Source organism: Ctenopharyngodon idella, chromosome 19 (assembly GCF_019924925.1).
Source record: "Ctenopharyngodon idella isolate HZGC_01 chromosome 19, HZGC01, whole genome shotgun sequence".
NCBI classification, from domain to species: domain Eukaryota; kingdom Metazoa; phylum Chordata; class Actinopteri; order Cypriniformes; family Xenocyprididae; genus Ctenopharyngodon; species Ctenopharyngodon idella.
Genome location: NC_067238.1, coordinates 14,227,733 through 14,244,411, shown reverse-complemented (window position 1 = coordinate 14,244,411; position 16,679 = coordinate 14,227,733). Strand labels below are relative to the sequence as shown.

The 16,679-nt window shown below is 37.9% G+C and overlaps 1 protein-coding gene across 1 annotated transcript; it reads left to right on the top strand.

The window, feature by feature from the left end:
- Nucleotides 1–506: 506 nt before the first annotated feature.
- Nucleotides 507–10,809, top strand: wipf2b (WAS/WASL interacting protein family, member 2b). The gene is made up of 8 exons (XM_051873275.1): nt 507–638; nt 1,546–1,672; nt 1,820–1,952; nt 2,233–2,343; nt 3,284–3,949; nt 5,001–5,204; nt 7,178–7,279; nt 8,805–10,809. Exons 2-8 carry the CDS (start codon nt 1,613–1,615, stop codon nt 8,843–8,845), a joined length of 1,317 nt encoding a protein of 438 aa, XP_051729235.1. The 5' UTR covers nt 507–638; nt 1,546–1,612; the 3' UTR covers nt 8,846–10,809.
- The last annotated feature ends 5,870 nt before the right edge of the window (nt 10,810–16,679 follow it).

Below are 16,679 nucleotides of genomic sequence, written 5' to 3'. Positions count from 1 at the left end.
ATGGAATGCAGTGTAAATCAGGACAGCATTAAAATGGTAAATATTTTGACAGAGGAACATAAGTAGCCTATCTGAAACTTCCATAGGAGTGTAACATTCTCACAAAATCATAAATAAATAAAATGTTTTATATCTTCCATTTATAGCCTATGTGTGAATGTGACATTTACCCAACAAAATTATGTTCACATGTTCAGAAAACATGAAGAGTCGATATAATTTTAAACATTTAAACACAGAGTAGACAGACACATAACGAGCGACACGTTTTACCTAAAGTAATCACGCTTTAAGTTAAATTTACGATCAATTATAGCGAAGAATGATAAAACAATTTGGCAAAAAACAAACAAACAAAACAACAACAACAACAAAAACAAAAAAAACAAAAAAAAAAAACAAGAGTTTAACAGAAACTATAGTAGAATAATCACAACAAGTACATCAGATTTTCTGCCTTGTGTTCGTCCATTTAATAAAAATAGTGGTTTTTAAAATAATAAACAGATTCACATGAAGACGTACAGTCAGTGACGTAATTTCCGTTCTAAACGGAGGAGCAAATCAAGGCGATTGACGCGCGACATCATGTATGAGGGAAACCCGGCTTGCGAAAACATCGGACACTGCGGAAAAAAGTAGGCATAAACATTGTATTGCTTTATCACATAAACACATTAAATCAGTTTCGACCAACGGAACATTTTCTTCATGCACCGTCGGAAACGTCTTGACGTGACGGACGCACCTGCCAAGCGCGAGGCCAAGCTAAGCTAAGGCTAAACTTAAGCTAATTCACAATCAAATAAATATGCAAATAAAACAGGAGACATGCATTTAAATGTCATTTGAAGATTTATATTTAATGATTTCCTAGTCAACAAAATTAACAGAAAAGAGCATACGGGTTAATTGGCCGTAGACTGCAGGCCGTGTTGTGTACATATCATTTTTATTGCACAATAAACTGCTAACTTTGTTCTAGCCGTCGTGGGCATCAGAATTGCAGAGATCCCATATAAATGTATCTTTTTACAGTAATAATAAGTGTAGTTTATACAGTTTTTTTCTTAAAACTACAGACTTGTATTAAAAGAAATGCTGATATGAATCCGGTAAGGTGAAGCCAGCTGTCAGATATTACCTGAGCTCCAGTGTGTGTTTGTCAACTTGTATACCTGTTAAATAAGACGTTTATGATTAAATGGAGCAGAATATGGACATTCTGTAATGATAAACATCTGGGTTGTTTATCTGACGAATAAACCTGGACAATGAATATGTGCCACTTTCCAGCAGTTATGAATGTAAACATACTTATGAATCTCAGATTTCTGAATGTCAACGTAACTAGTTTAAAAAGTATGTAAAATATTCATTATGCAAAAGTGTAGAAAAAACATGACAGATTTTGAGTTTGAATTTGCCTGTTCATTGCTTTATGTGTTATGTATTTTATATACTCTACTGTTTAAAGGTTTAGGTATGCGGTAGTGTGTATATATACACACACACACACACATTACTTATTTTCTGTTTCATTAGGTAACTGTCTTGATGACGTTTTAAGTGTCACACACACTCAGCTGCAAACACCGGACACAGATCCAAGATGCCCATTCCTCCCCCTCCACCTCCAGGTGGACCCCCTCCTCCCCCCACTCTTAGCCAGGTAAGTACTCTCTAAATGGGTGGTAGCTTTACTGGGGAGTGCAAAACCAAAATGCAAAAAATAATCACAGCGAGCACATCACAAATTTCACCAGCCTCTGTGCACCCTTGGTATACCTCACGAAAATGAAAAACACTTTTTCCACAGGCAAACACAACCCCTCCTAAACTGAACCGAGATGAAGCGAAGGGCCGAGGTGCATTGCTCTCTGATATCTGCAAAGGGGCCAAGTTGAAGAAAGTTGGCGTTGTCAATGACAGGAGTGCACCGATGATTGAGAGTAAGTGGAAAAACAGCTGAGAATAGCTTGACTTTGAGAGGCCAACATATTGATAGGCTTTTATCTTTCAAATTTTTGTTAATGCACACATTAAACTTCAACAGTCAATGCATTTACCTAAATGTACAGTCCACCCCAAATTGAAAAGTCTGTGATATACTCAAGATGTTGGTTCTCATTTTTGGGTGAACCACTTACACTACCGTTCAAAAGTTTGGGGTTGGTAAGATGAACAGTAGTGTAAGCTTTCATTGTGGTACATCATTTTGTGTTTTTTCAGAGCCGAAAGGAAGCAGCGGAGGCGTTTCCAGCGGTGGAGGGTCTTCTGCACCGGTCCAGCCAGTGGGAGGGCTGTTTCAGGGTGGTGTCCCAAAATTGCGACCTGTAGGAGGTGTGTTGATTTATTAAAAATGTTTGTTTTTGGTCTATTTAAAGGAATAGTTCACCCAGAAATTGAAATGGTTTTCACACCCTTTGTTGTGTGCCATGTGCTGTTGGTGCACAAAAGGAGAATTCGAAGGATCTTTAAATCACTTACGATTAGGAATGGAATGACATGTCGACGTAATCGTTCATGCCTAATCCCCTGTCATGTTTCACACAAAACAAAACTCTAGAGCAGATGCTAATGGCTAGTATGGGAGTGCCGCTTCATACTGTCACTGAATGCTGTTGTGAGTCCTGAAAACATGCAGGCTCGTATTAAGCTGGGAAATGGGGTTGAGAATGGGGTTCTCAAGCTCTTAAAAAAACAAAATGCTGTATGAACGCACCGTATTAAGCGGCGCTGCCATACTAGCCATTAGCATCTGCTCTAGAGTTTTGTGTTGTGTGAAACATGACAGGGGATTAGAGATGAACATATTCAGTGCGTAATTATGTCGATGCGTCATTCCAGCCCCACTTAAAAGGTTAGTTCACCCAAAAATGAAATTTCTGTCATTAATTACTCACCCTCATGTCGTTCCACGCCCGTAAGACCTTCGTTCATCTTCCGAACACAAATTAAGATATTTTTGATGAAATCCGAGAGGTATCTGAACCACCCATAGGCAGCAACGTTATTGCACCTTTCAAGGCCCAGAAATGTAGCAAAGGCATTGTTAAAAAGTCCATGTGACTCCAGTGGTTTAACCAAAAATCTGGCGGTGCGCATACAGTATGCGCAAACTCCTCTGATGACGAAATTCGCATCACGCACACTGTATGCTGACCCTTGCGTAGGCGTAAAAAGTGACGTATACTTTGGGCTTTACAATTCATATCGTTCAAGCTACAGATTTTAAGACATTTTGAAGTGCCCTACTTGAATCAGTTGTGCTGTGTTGCAGATGGTTCTGCAGGCAGGTCTGCATTGCACCCTTCTAGCACTCGTTCTGCTGCCCCACGCCCACCTGGCAGTCATGATGACCCCGACAGTCCCTCTCAACAGGCCTCTCCTACAGAGTCTGGCCGTTCCCAGAGACCGTCCCTGCCTGATCTCTCTCGTTCCCCTGGTGGAGGCAGCAGCCCCTCTACAGGCATGAAGCACAGCTCTTCTGCTCCACCTCCTCCACCCCCAATGTCTCGGCGTGGAAACGCTCCTCCTGCCCCACAGCAGAAGGCCACAGCAGCCTCGTACAATCGAGAAAAGCCACTTCCACCGACTCCAGGTCAGAGAGGACCCTCTCCAGCACCGGTGCGTGAAAACGCACCACCTCCCCCAGTGAAACCTCCTCCGTCACCCGTGAGCAGCCGCTCGTCTTCATCCTCCTCTTCCTCCCTGGCCCCGCCGCCGCCCCCATACCGTCAGCAGTCTGTGGTTTCCAATGGGCCCTCCAGTCCTGTGAATGAGGCTGCCCCTGAACTGCCCCAGAGACACAACTCGCTCAGCAAGAAGCCTTCAGCAGGTGGACACACGCCGACACGTGGGCATGCGCCGCCTCCACCACCGTCACCCACCCCTCAGGCTGCCAGACCCCCTCCTCCAGCACGAGAGCCCCCGGGACGAGGAGCAGGTGAGGTCTAGACTCTGAAATAAGGTGGTTCCAGAGAAAATAGTTGCTGAGAGAAAGTCCTAATTTGCTGAATTAATTGATTTGGTGGTGAAACCTTTTAAAAGTTTGGGGTCTGTAAGATTTTGTATTGCTTTTAAAGTCTTTCATGTTTAAAGCACAGTAAAACAGTAATATTATGAAATATTATTACAATTTAAAATAGCTGTTTTCTAATTAAATGTATTTTAAAATGTAAATTATTTCTGTGATGGCAAAAATGAATTTTCAGCAGCATTACTCCAGCCTTCAGTGTCCTTCAGAAATCATTCTAATATGCTGATTTGGTGCTCAAGATAGATGTTGAAAACGGCTTAATTTTGTGGAAACCATGAGATATATTTTTTCATGATACTTTGATGAATAGAAAAAACAGCATTTATTTGAAATAGAAATATTTTGTAACTATTATTATAAATGTCTTTATTATCACTTATGATCCATTTAATGCATCTTTGCTGAATAAAAGTATTAATTTCTGTCAAAAAAACCCAAAACTTAATGACCCCAAACTTTTGAACAGTAGTGTATATCTAAATATATTTCTAAAGTTATTTCTAGTTATATTTCTAAAGGTGTGTGTGATGTTCACACAGAATTATCACTTTTTCATTATTTACTATTATTTACTACTAAATCTACTTTCAAGAATATCTGGAATTTTGAAGCTGCTTTTTTCCATATCGCTTTTCCATATAGCTCATTATGACCACATCTTCTTCATAGGACATTATAAAAGATGATGTAGTCCATATGATGCATACACTTTATTCCAAGCCTTTCAAGTCATGTGATATATGACATCATGATTTGAGTGAGAAATAGGCTGAAATTTAAGCTGGTATTATTCACACAACTTCACAAAAGTTGACACCAAGTTTGACCCAAGATTTGACATCATTAAACCACACAGAGCTATAGAATGGCTTTAGAAGAGTTGGAGTAATGTACATGAGAACTATAATTTTGAATTATTTGAGTATTGATCGTTTTTCAACATGACTTCCTTTATTAGCCCCTCCAGTTCCTGGGCAGCCATCACGGAATGGCCGGGATGCGCCGCCACCGCCGCCACCACCATACAGGACTCATGGTACCACCTCAGATGTCCCGAGCCGAGGCAAGCCCCCTCCTCCCCCCTCCCGCACACCAGCTGGACCCCCTCCCCCTCCCCCGCCTATCCGCAATGGACACACTTCCATTTCCCGTTCCTTTGTAGGTGAGTCCTTCAAGCTCACTCTCAACCCACACCTGCAGTCTCACCCACCTTCACATGATCATTTCAACATCCTTTGTGATTGTTCATCTAGAGAGGATGATGTTCTCTCCAAATTTAATCTAGCGGTGCACTGGTCTCATAGGGCAAGTGATGGTTCCATCATGTGCTCTGAAACTCACACTATGGCCCATTTTTATTTTTGAGCCCTGGTATTGTGCCACAGATACTACATAAAAACATCCACACTTTGTGTTATACCTGTTAAGAAGCTAAAAATATTCAGGTTTTCATATTAAAAAAGGTAACTCACAGGTATCCACAGTTGCTGAACAGCTGTTACTGAATAATCTCATATTCAGTGTATGATGATGCTAGTGGCATTATCAGGCATGTGGTCACTTTATAAAATCATCCATAATGTAATCCAGTGGTTTGTCATGCAACTTTGAAACTGTATCTAAATGAGTATAGATGTTGTTGCCAAATTTTAGCACTTATATTTATATTTTAGGCATTTAACAGACACTTTTATCCAGAGGAACTTACACAAATACTTTAGCATCACATGAACATCACGTAATGAAAAAAAAAAAAAAAGTATGTCATTTACATTTATTCATTAAGGCAGTGACACACCAAACTGACATCAAAGAACTAGCGGCGATGAAAGCTGACAGTGTTGTCGCCTCGCTCCGGCTGCGTCTGCACCAAAATCTGCACTTGAACACACTGCAAAGACTACAGGTGACTGTCAAATAGCATGTGCGATCTGCACCTCCGTGTTAGGAAATATCTGTCTGTATCAGCAGGTCTATATCAGTAGTCTGGACTATAGATATACAAACTATAAACAAAGCAGCGCTTGCTTACCATTTTGAATATCAATCATGCTGTAGATTGATGTTATGAAAATATTTGCACATTGGAATGCTCAGGTAAGTTGACGTAAAATTAGGACAGTCCTCTGTCTGTGCCGTACTGACTTTCACTTTTGCTTAGGCTTTTATTCTCGTGCACTGAGAATAAACGGCCAATCAGAGCGATCTCTCTCACCAACGCTGATTCAACATGCTGAACCGGGCGAACTACAGCCGATGTGAGCTCACACTGCGAAAACTAGCCCGACAGTTGCTCAATGACGGCTGACCGTCGGCTTGGTGTGTCATGGCCTTTAATGCAGTTGGTTTTGTTCAAACAAAGTTAAATAAAAATGAGAAAATATTTGAAGGCAGATGTACAATCGAGATCAACATAATTGAGCCAGCTGAATTGTTTGTTAAATGTTTTAAAGGTTTTATCGGAAAAGCTTTGTCACATTTCTGCTGCAGTTAAATACAATTTACTCTATTTAAAAAAATAAATATGACATGACCTACACTACCTTTCAAAATTTTGGGGTTGGTAAGATTTTTAAAATGTTTTTGAAAGTATCATCTTACGCTCACCAAGGCTGCATAAGTTTATAAAATAACTGTTTTCTATTTAAATGTTTTAAAATTGTTTTAAATGTTTTAAAAATGTTTTAAAATTTAAATGAAATTTACTGCTGTCATGGTAAAGCTGAATTTTCAGCATCATTACTCCAGTCTTCAGTGTCACATGATGCTTCAGAAGTCATTCTAATATGATGATATTTGTGCTCAAGAAACATTTCTTATCAATGTTAATAACAGCTGTTCTGTTTAATATTTTTGTAGAAACCGTGATGAATCAAAAGAAAAGCATTTATTTGAAATACAAATCTCTTGTTACATAATAAATGTCTTTACTGTAACTTTTTATCAATTTAATGTGTCCTTGCTGAATAAAACCTTGAATTTCTTTAAAAAAAAATTCTTACTGACCCCAAACATTTGAGTGCTATTGCACATTATTTAAAATATCAAAAGTAAAGTGATACTTGCTAAGAGTCTGATCCCTCTTAGTTGGTCTTCTCTGAATATCCTTTGATTTTCTTTTGTCTCTTCCAACAGATGATTTCGAGTCCAAGTATTCTTTTCATCCTCTGGATGACTTCCCTCCTCCAGAAGAATATAGAAACTTCACTAAGATATACCCGAGCAAAGCTAACAGAGGTAAGTCTCAGGAAATGAACAGTTAGATCTAACAGTTTGTTTCTGAACCACACAAGCTTCAACAAATAAATGTAATGAATGCCACAGTGAGAATAAAGCCTCTGATCTTGTGTGCTTTCATGAGCTTGTGTAAAAACAAGTTTGTGTAGATGCACCAGACCTGCCGCATGCTTTTCATCTTCAGTAGGTTTATACAGGGCTCGACATTAATGCTTGTCTGGGACAAGTGGTTTTTTTGAAGGGGCAAGTGAAAGAGAATTTTACTTGCCTGACCGGATAAGTAGCCTTATTAAATCTTCAATGACAAAAAATAACTAGGGAAGCATTCTTGCCAGAAATTATCACGATTGCAAATGTTACATTGATTTTATAGTTCAATAAACAAGTAGTTAATATTAAGTTACTTACATTTTAGATACAATATTGACTGATTTTGTTCTATTTCACCAGTAAAAATAGTTCCAAACAAAGATCAAAGCAAAACTATTGCATTCTCAAAGCAACACTCAGTGGTGTTTTGTTACTGAATGATTTAGCGTTTTGAGCTAATTGTTTGTGGTCTCCTACTCATGTTAAACAGTCCTTAAAGGGTTAGTTCACTCTAAAATGAAAATTCTGTAATTTATTACTCACCCTCACGTGGTTCCACACCCGTAAGACCTTCGTTCATCTTCAGAACACAAATTAAGATATTTTTGATTAAAATCCGATGGCTCAGTGAGGCCTCCATTGCCAGCAAGATAATTAACACTTTCAGATGCCCAGAAAGCTACTAAAAACATATTTAAAACAGTTCATGTGACTACAGTGGTTCAACCTTAATGTTATGAAGTGACGAGAATACTTTTTATGCACCAAAATAACGACTTTCCAACAATATCTAGTGATGGGCGAATTCAAAACACTGCTTCATGAAGCTTTACAAATCTTTTGTAAACGAAGCCTTGTTTACTGAAATCACGAACCACTGATTCGAAACAAAAGATTTGTAAAGCTTCGAAGCTTCATGAAGCAGTGTTTTGAAATCGCCCATCACTAGATATTGTTAAAGTCGTTATTTTGTTTTTTTGGCATGCAAAAAAGTATTCATCACTTCATAACATTAAGGTTGAACCACTGTAGTCGCATGAACTGTTTTAAATACGTCTTTAGTAGCTTTCTGGGCATCTGAAAGTGGTAATTATCTTGCTGGCAATGCAGGCCTCACTGAGCCATCGGATTTCATCAAAAATATCTTAAATTGTGTTCTGAAGATGAACGAAGAACGACATGAGGGTGAGTAATTAATGACATAATTTTCATTTTTGGGTGAACTAACCCTTTAATTACTCACCCTCATGTCAGACAAGTGAATGACCGATTTACTTGTCCAAAGGACAAGCAAGACAAGGCTTAATGTCGAGCCCTGGTCTTTAGCATGAGTTTACTGAATGCATTTGCCTGATGGCTATGAACTAGTCTACAGGGAAGATAGTGATTTTATGCTCTGAGCATGGACTCATACGTTTCTCTGTTTGTTTGGCAGTAATGAGAGGAGCCCCTCCTTTGCCACCTGTTGGGAGGTAAACACTGTGACCAGTCGCTCGGGCTGCATCGGCGACAAGGGTTCTTCATACGGACCCATACGCTCATAAACAGACAATCTCACATGCACATCTAAAGACACAAAGCTTGCACCTTATTAACATCCATTCCCCCATCGGATAACATTCCTCTACATTCAAGCAAGCTCCATCGCATCACTTTTGTCCTGCGCAGAGGGTCGTCTTCACTCAGAAAAGTGTGAGATGCAGGAAAGTTTTGCATTCCACCATCAATAATGACCAACTTTATTTTTCCCTTGACATTTCAAGTACCTAGGTAGCACTGCACATTTGGTTTGATGTGCACTGATAGCTAGCAGAGGTGTAATGGCGTCCGAGCCTGTATGTAGGTAATGCGTAGCACTTGAGATGGGAAGCGAAAGCACGTCCCTGGAAAATGTCTTAACTACCATGTCATGTTAAATGTTTTGTTCTTTTTTTTTTTTTTTTTTCCTCTTAGCCGCTACCCAATGTTATGCACTGTGAATAACGTGAGTCACGTAGCTGAGCGCGTCTGAGTCTGAACTGAACTGTAAAAACTGCTTTAGATGTTTGTTCATTTTTGTCTTTTGTCCTGGTCTTGCCCCTTTTCAGGGAACAGCCATTACCTTTAAGTTCTCTCAGGGGGTTTGTTGGACTTCATTACCTTCCGGTAAGTTTGTGAACGAGAGTTCTAACAGGTCCAAAAGTGCCAACGGATGCTCTGCCATTAATAAATCAGCATGGCTCCTTCAGTTGTAAAACACATCCTCCTTTGGGAAGCGGTAGTTTTCATAGTTTGTTCTGAAGATGAACCACAAGTTTTTATTTCAGGTTTAAAGTTGTCGTCCAGCAATACACCTCACATTTTTCACCTGCATTGTGAATCCTGGCTTCCCTGTAATTTTCCGGTTACAGGACGGCACAGCTATGCCACTTTATGTTCGTGACCTGGTTGAAAACTAAACTTGTCCACAAGCTGCCTACGGACTGGTTTTGCGTCAAAGACTGCCTTTGAGCGAAAATCGCAAGCATTTTAACCGTTACGGAACTTGATTAAGTTCAATGCATGCTGCTTTTTCGGACAGACCTCCAATATAAACGTTGGGTGTATTTGCATGTAAAGCTGCAAAATTGCTCTATGTATTGCTTCATTTTCTTCTGTTTTTTAACAGTGCATCTGCTGTTTGGATGACAGGACCATAACTAAGGGTTCTGGAACGGTGGTCTTATACTAAATAGTATTGCTGCAAAAATGTGGTAGCTAGTTATTTCATACCAGTCATGTTCAACTAATTATACAAGCTTAGCCAAACGTGCAGAGTCAAGACGCTTTCAAGGCCGGCACTAATGACGACATCCCAGTTTATCCATATTTGGAGTTTATTCAGTGTCATTGTTAGATCTTCCTGTTTATGTTTATTCTCCAGAGAATAGACAACATTTCAGTTCTGCAGAAGAACTAACATCTCATAAATTGAGTGTAGATTAGATGGACGATTATGAACTTTTTTGCCCCTCTGTGTTGTTCTGCCTTACATTTGCTGATTAATGTGACGGTACAGGATTATTTTTTTTAAAGAAATAAAGAAATAAATTTAAAATTTGTGTATTTACAAGAACGTAGGGAGATATGGTAGTGATAGATATTAATCTATTTTTAAGTTGTAAAAAGCTTGTAATATAGTAAATAATTTCAGGCAACCATAGGTTCCAAATGAAATCGTGGACTAATCGTTACTTAATGGTAAATCCTCATCACTGAATATGGTTGAGGATGTTTTCTGAGACTAATAATTGTATTTAATACTGTCTGCCAGCAGAGGTCAGTGTACATGTCTATAGAGGAGCATAGCTTACTCACACTGAGAGAGAGAGAGAGAGGATTGTCATTGTCATCATTTCATGCTTAACTAAAGCCTGTCCACACCTGTTGAAATAAAGCTGAGGAAAATCATGATCAAACAATGTCTGTATCATTTGTCTCGAGAAGACTTTGATGTATTAGGACGCAACACAGGTTTTACCAGTTCTTTAAGTTTCTGTGTCTTCAAGGAAAGACTTGATTTTAAAAAAATCCTGAAATACAGGTGCTGGTCATATAATTAGAATATCGTAAAAAAGTTCATTTTTTTATTGTAAATTATTTTAAAAAATGAAACTTTCATATATTCTAGATTCCCTACATGTAAAGTAAAACATTTCAAAAGGTTTTTTTTTTTAATTTGTTGATTAGAGCGTACAGCTAATGAAAGTCCAAAATCCAGTATCTCAAAATATTAGAATATTTACATTTGAGTTTCATTAAATGACCATCCCTACAGTATAAATTCCGGGTATCTTTTGTTCTTTGAAACCACACTAATGGGGAAGACTGCTGACTTGGCAATGGTCCAGGAGACAATCATTGACACCCTCCACAAAGAGAGTAAGTCACAGAAGGTCATTACTGAATGGGGTGGCTGTTTACAGAGTGATGTATCAAAGCATATTAAATGCAAAGTTGACTGGAAGGAAGAAATTGGGTAGGCAAAGGTGCACAAGCAACAGGGATGACCGCAAGCTTGAGAATACTGTCAAGTAAAGCCGATTCAAACACTTGGGTGAGCTTCACAATGAGTAGTATGAAGCCGGAGTCAGCGCATCAAGAGTCACCACACTCAGACATCTTCAGGAAAAGGACTACCAAGCCACTTCTGAACCAGAGACAACGTCAGAAGCATCTTACCTGAGCTAAGGAGAAAAAGAACTGGACAGTGAACAGTGGTCAAAAGTCTTCTTTTCAGATAAAAGAAAATTTTGCATTTCATGTTGAAATCATGGTCCCAGAGTCTGAAGGAAGACTGGAGAGGCACAGAATCCAAGCTGCTTGAAGTCTAGTGTGAAGTTTCTGAAGTCAATAATGATTTGGGGGGGCCGTGACGTCTGCTGGTGTTGGTCCATTGTGTTTTATCAAGTGCAAAGTCAATGCAGCCATCTTCCAGGAGATTTTGGAGCACTTTATGCTTCCATCTGCTGACAAGCTTTGTGGAGATGCTGATTTCCTTTTCCAGCAGGACTTTAGCACCTGCCCACAGTGCAAAAACCACTTCCAAGTGGTTTGCTGACCATGATATTACTGTGCTTTATTGGCCAGCCAATATGCCTGACCTGAATCTATGGGATATTTTCAAGAGAAAGATGAGAAACAGTCGATCCAACAATATACAGATGATCTGAAGGCTCAATAGTGCCTCAGCAGTGCCACAGGCTGATCACTTCCATGCCACACTTCACTGATGCAGTAATTTGTGCTAGGAGCAAGTCATTTGCTGTAATATGTCCTGCCGATCAAATATTGAGTGCACAAAAGAACATACTTTAAAGAACTTGAACTTTTCTGTTTTGCAAATCCATTTTTTGATTGATCTTAGGAAATATTCTAATATTTTGAAATACTGGATTTTGGACTTTCATGAGCTGTACGCTCTAATCATCAAAATTTAAAAAAAAAAAAACTTTTGAAATGTTTTACTTTACATGTAGGGAATCTAGAATATATGAAAGTTTCATTTTTAAAAATAATTTATAATAAAAAAATGAACTTTTTGATGATATTCTAATTATATGACCAGCACCTGTATGTGAATGATCTGGTTGAGACTGGCAACATCCAACAGATGCGCTGGCCAGATCTGTTGAACGGCTCTGGCTGGCTCTTAACCACACAATCACGTCTGATTGCGTTACAATGTGCCCCATATTCTGTTCTATACTTATGAGTTCTATTGAGAAACCATGAGAAAAAGGTGAATAAAGACTGCGAGTCAATGTTCAGAAATTATTAATAATTATGTTTTAAACTATGCTGTGTTTTGCGGAGTGTTGTCACGCAAAAATTGGTTTATTTTTAATTATTAAAAAATGCCATTATTTTATATGAAAAAGTTAATAATTGTATTTTATTGACAAAATATTTTAGTTTGTCTTGTATATTTTTTTGATTAGATCAGATAACATTTTAAGCTGTTGTGTGGTCATTTTACAATGTACCCCACATATGGGGCATGTCACATTTCACTTCCATTCTTTCGGGGTAAATCAAGAAAAAAAGTAGCCTATACACTGCATTAATGAAACAAAACCACAGCCGCCGTTTTGGATTTTCGATCAGCGAGTGTAGGCTACGCATATACACTTCCGGTTTCGCCTTATGCCAGTGGAGAGTACCGGCAATCCAACGGTCTCCATTGACTTTGTATTGCGTGAGGCTGCCCCCTTGTCATTTCTGATTTATAACAAAAAACAGAACAATGCCTTAAACCTGCTGTGTGACAAGGTGTACAGCAAACAAGCTAAAAAAAAAAACCCAGAACTAAATTTTTATAAGCTACCGAACCAAAAAAGCCAGCCTTTAAGGAGACAAAAGTGGATACAGGCAATAAGACGTGAAGCCTCAGAGGAAGAATGGGTAAATTGTGGGTTCCTGACACTCAGTATGCCTCAGTAAGGCTACGTGTGCAGTAAACACTGTTAAGTCAAATATCCAAATGTCAGTTTTATATATTATATTTCCTCCAGTGGGCGTAGTTCTCATAGTAATATGACATGTCGCGCTCCGTCTCAATCGACGACGAGGAAGTTTCAGCAAAGGATAAATTGATTTCTAGCCCTTGCATTAGCTCTACTACTAGATGTTTGTGGAGATGAGAAATAAAAACCCGCCCTGTACAGCTATGATCAGCTGTTCAGCTGAGCTTTCGATGTTGTTATGGAAAGGCCGATCGGTTGGTTCTTGTCACATGAACCATGTGCGGTGCTGCGCCTGGAAAACGCGAGCGCGTCGCTTCTATTTTGAGCGCGCTTGCCTTCTGCCTACATTTGAAATAATGAACTTGAGCGCGCAAAAGACACGATATGTGAACGGCCCCTAAATGCACTTTTTGTTCTGATGCTGGTGCTGTTAGTTTCCTTCTTCTGTTCAGTGTTAACATGTTGAGTTAGAACAATGTGTTATAATTTCTTATTATAATGTTCAAAGGATAATGCTCAGGTTAAAACTGAATTTATTATTATTATCATAATGTCCTGGGTATAATGGCTAGGTTAAAAACAGAAATCGGAATCTTTTGATTAGATTGTGTTCTAAAATTCCAAAAAAAGTGCACACATGTTGCAAAAGAATAGAACAAAAATCATGAACTATTCAGAACAATTAAAAGACGAATGCCTGACTAAGGTTTTTCCTATCTTAAGGAAGTTTGTGAAACCGACTGCAGGTCTTTATAGCCCAAGAGCTAGCAAAACCATATTAGTGTAGGATATAAATAAAAGTGTAAAACAAGGTGTACAAGGGGAGGCTGAGTTAAGAATTTTTTCAACCTACAGTATGTGTGAACAATTGTTCGTTCCGTATCACCTGCATTAAACTAAAAATTATTTTTAAAAAAAACTTTCAAAATGAACCAGATAAGGCCCAATAGTAAACTGAAGAAACGGTGACCGATTACAAATCTCCCTTTCCTGTGATTAGATGAAAAAAAAAATTCTGCAATAGCTGTCAGGAACTCAAGGAAGTCAAGAAAATTTGTTTTATGTAAATGATTCAGGTATATTGACTATTATGAGACTAGAAAAACTAGAAAAACAGGGTTGGACAAGTCATCAATTCCCTGATGTAATACTTTGCACACCAGTCTAGGTGTGCAAAGCTAGTACAGACATACTCAAAAAGATTAATGACTGTAATCAAAGCAAAAGGTAGCTCTACGAAGTATTAAATCAGGGGATTGATGACTTTTCCAACCCTGTTATTGTACTTGCCTTTTTCTGTTGTAAGGCAAAATAAATGTAAATTTAATATAAATAAAGCTGGCTTTTTTTTTTTTTTTTTTCAGCCTGTACGATAAACAAAGTAACTATTTAACAAAGTAACTATGTAAAACAGATATGAAAATAATGTTGGAAAAAGATGTTTAGAAAATGTTTATATTTTGCATTTTGTATGCATACTAGTGCCTGCATTTAATAGGCGTTTAAAATTTCAGGTTTTTCGGTATTCAACAGCTCCAGGAAACTTTCACCTGAACCACAAAGATTTGTACAAAGAGTCTCAACCATGAAAGATATTAGAGAATGATTTGATATACTATGTAACTTTACAAATATGTATAAACGTGGCCAAAAATGAGTTTTCCCATCTATTCATTCATTCTAATTTACATATTAATGTGTTCTTTGGGCAACATGCAATGAAAAAAGTAGCATTATGAAAATATTGCCACGTTATTACTCTTATTTTTATAGCTATCACATATTTTGTAGAACTATTGATAGATAATTCAATTAGTTCAATTATTATGTCTCCCTAAAATGCCTGATAAGCATGCAGTAAGTCCTCATGTCCTCTACAGTGGACATGTATGAAACTGATGCATGTTTTATAACCAAAAGTCATATTCTGATTTCAAACCCATACTAAATCTATTTAGTAAAGATAATCTATTATCTTGAGATGTTAATTTATGAAAAACAATATGAAAATTAGTCATATTTAAATTATAATTACAAAATATTATATTCCCATAACAGTGTTGAATGTCATTCAGTCAATGTTGGTCATATTTAAAGACCAAGGAGAGGGAGTTATGGTGAAGCCCCCAATATTTGGTATCTCCGAAAAGCCCTTTATGTGCTCTTTACAAGACATCCAGAATAAAAACTGTGGCTTATATGGTCTCAAAGAAATTTGCTAAAATGTAGTGTCCTCTACAGTGGAAAAAACTCCATTGCTGGGTCTCAGGAGGAAAGCCTAAACAAAGGAACATATTAGCCTACTTTTATTTAATAAGAATGCTTTTCTGCATTTCACCTCTAATCTAGTTTTTACCACACCTGGCATTTTATGCTATATGGATATTGTTGATTTTCAGACGTTGCTCTGATGTTCCTCATTTGTAAGTTTATGAATAAATGCAACGTGCCCATGAATGTGATGGACACAAAAGTTTTATACGGACATTACAGTGACACTGACCTACTCGACTTTTTATATGCAAAGGGCAATTCCAGCATTATGGATGACATTTGCAGTCAAAACTTGAAATATAAATTCTCAGAGAATGCATTTAATACCATCATATTGAACCATGTGTTTATATATTCATAATCCCTTACTAAAGGAGTCCAGACATTAGAAAAATGTCAGTCTATACAATCTTTTTATATTTTAGATGACTGAAATGTACATGCGTTACAGATGTGACAAAAAAGTCTAAGTTTTAGGTGATAACATTTTTTAGGAATTCTGTGAATTACACTTACACTATTTGATGCAATTTTACTCATTGCCAAGGTGTGGGAACAAAAATTCAGCCAGACCACACCACACCCACACTTAACTGTGAGTTGTGTGTACACTCAACTTAACTATTTTGAGACACATGAATCAGGGTTCCCACACCTTGGTTAACTTCAAATTCCAGGACCTTTCAAGGACTTTCCAGGTCCAATACCCTCAAATTCAAGGAATTAATGTGGGGACACATTTCAAGTGAGAGCAAGGTTACATCGTGTTACCTTGTAAGATACATTGTTACAGTTTTCATGTGTCTAACACAACTATGCTTTTTTTTTGGCCATATGACAGAGATCTAATATTCTATTTGTCATATTTCTGTTTTGCATAAAACTGAAGAATATTAGGTACATCCTATACTGTATTCTAAAATGATCTGATATTAACTTTTGCATGGATATTATTGAAAAGAGCTTAGACTCATGTAACCAGAAGTTTTAAGATATGTGAATATGTTTTTAAGTTTTTCTTGCCTCATGGGTTTACATCTGTGAAACGTTGA

What these genes read in the sequence shown, in the direction of transcription:
- wipf2b (XM_051873275.1), top strand. Translation starts at nt 1,613, where the DNA reads ATGCCCATTCCTCCCCCTCCACCTCCAGGTGGACCCCCTCCTCCCCCC. An exon ending in AAAATTGCGACCTGTAGGAG is followed by an intron (nt 2,344 to 3,283) that starts GTGTGTTGATTT and finishes GCTGTGTTGCAG; the next exon opens with ATGGTTCTGCAGGCAGGTCT. An exon ending in CATTTCCCGTTCCTTTGTAG is followed by an intron (nt 5,205 to 7,177) that starts GTGAGTCCTTCA and finishes CTCTTCCAACAG; the next exon opens with ATGATTTCGAGTCCAAGTAT.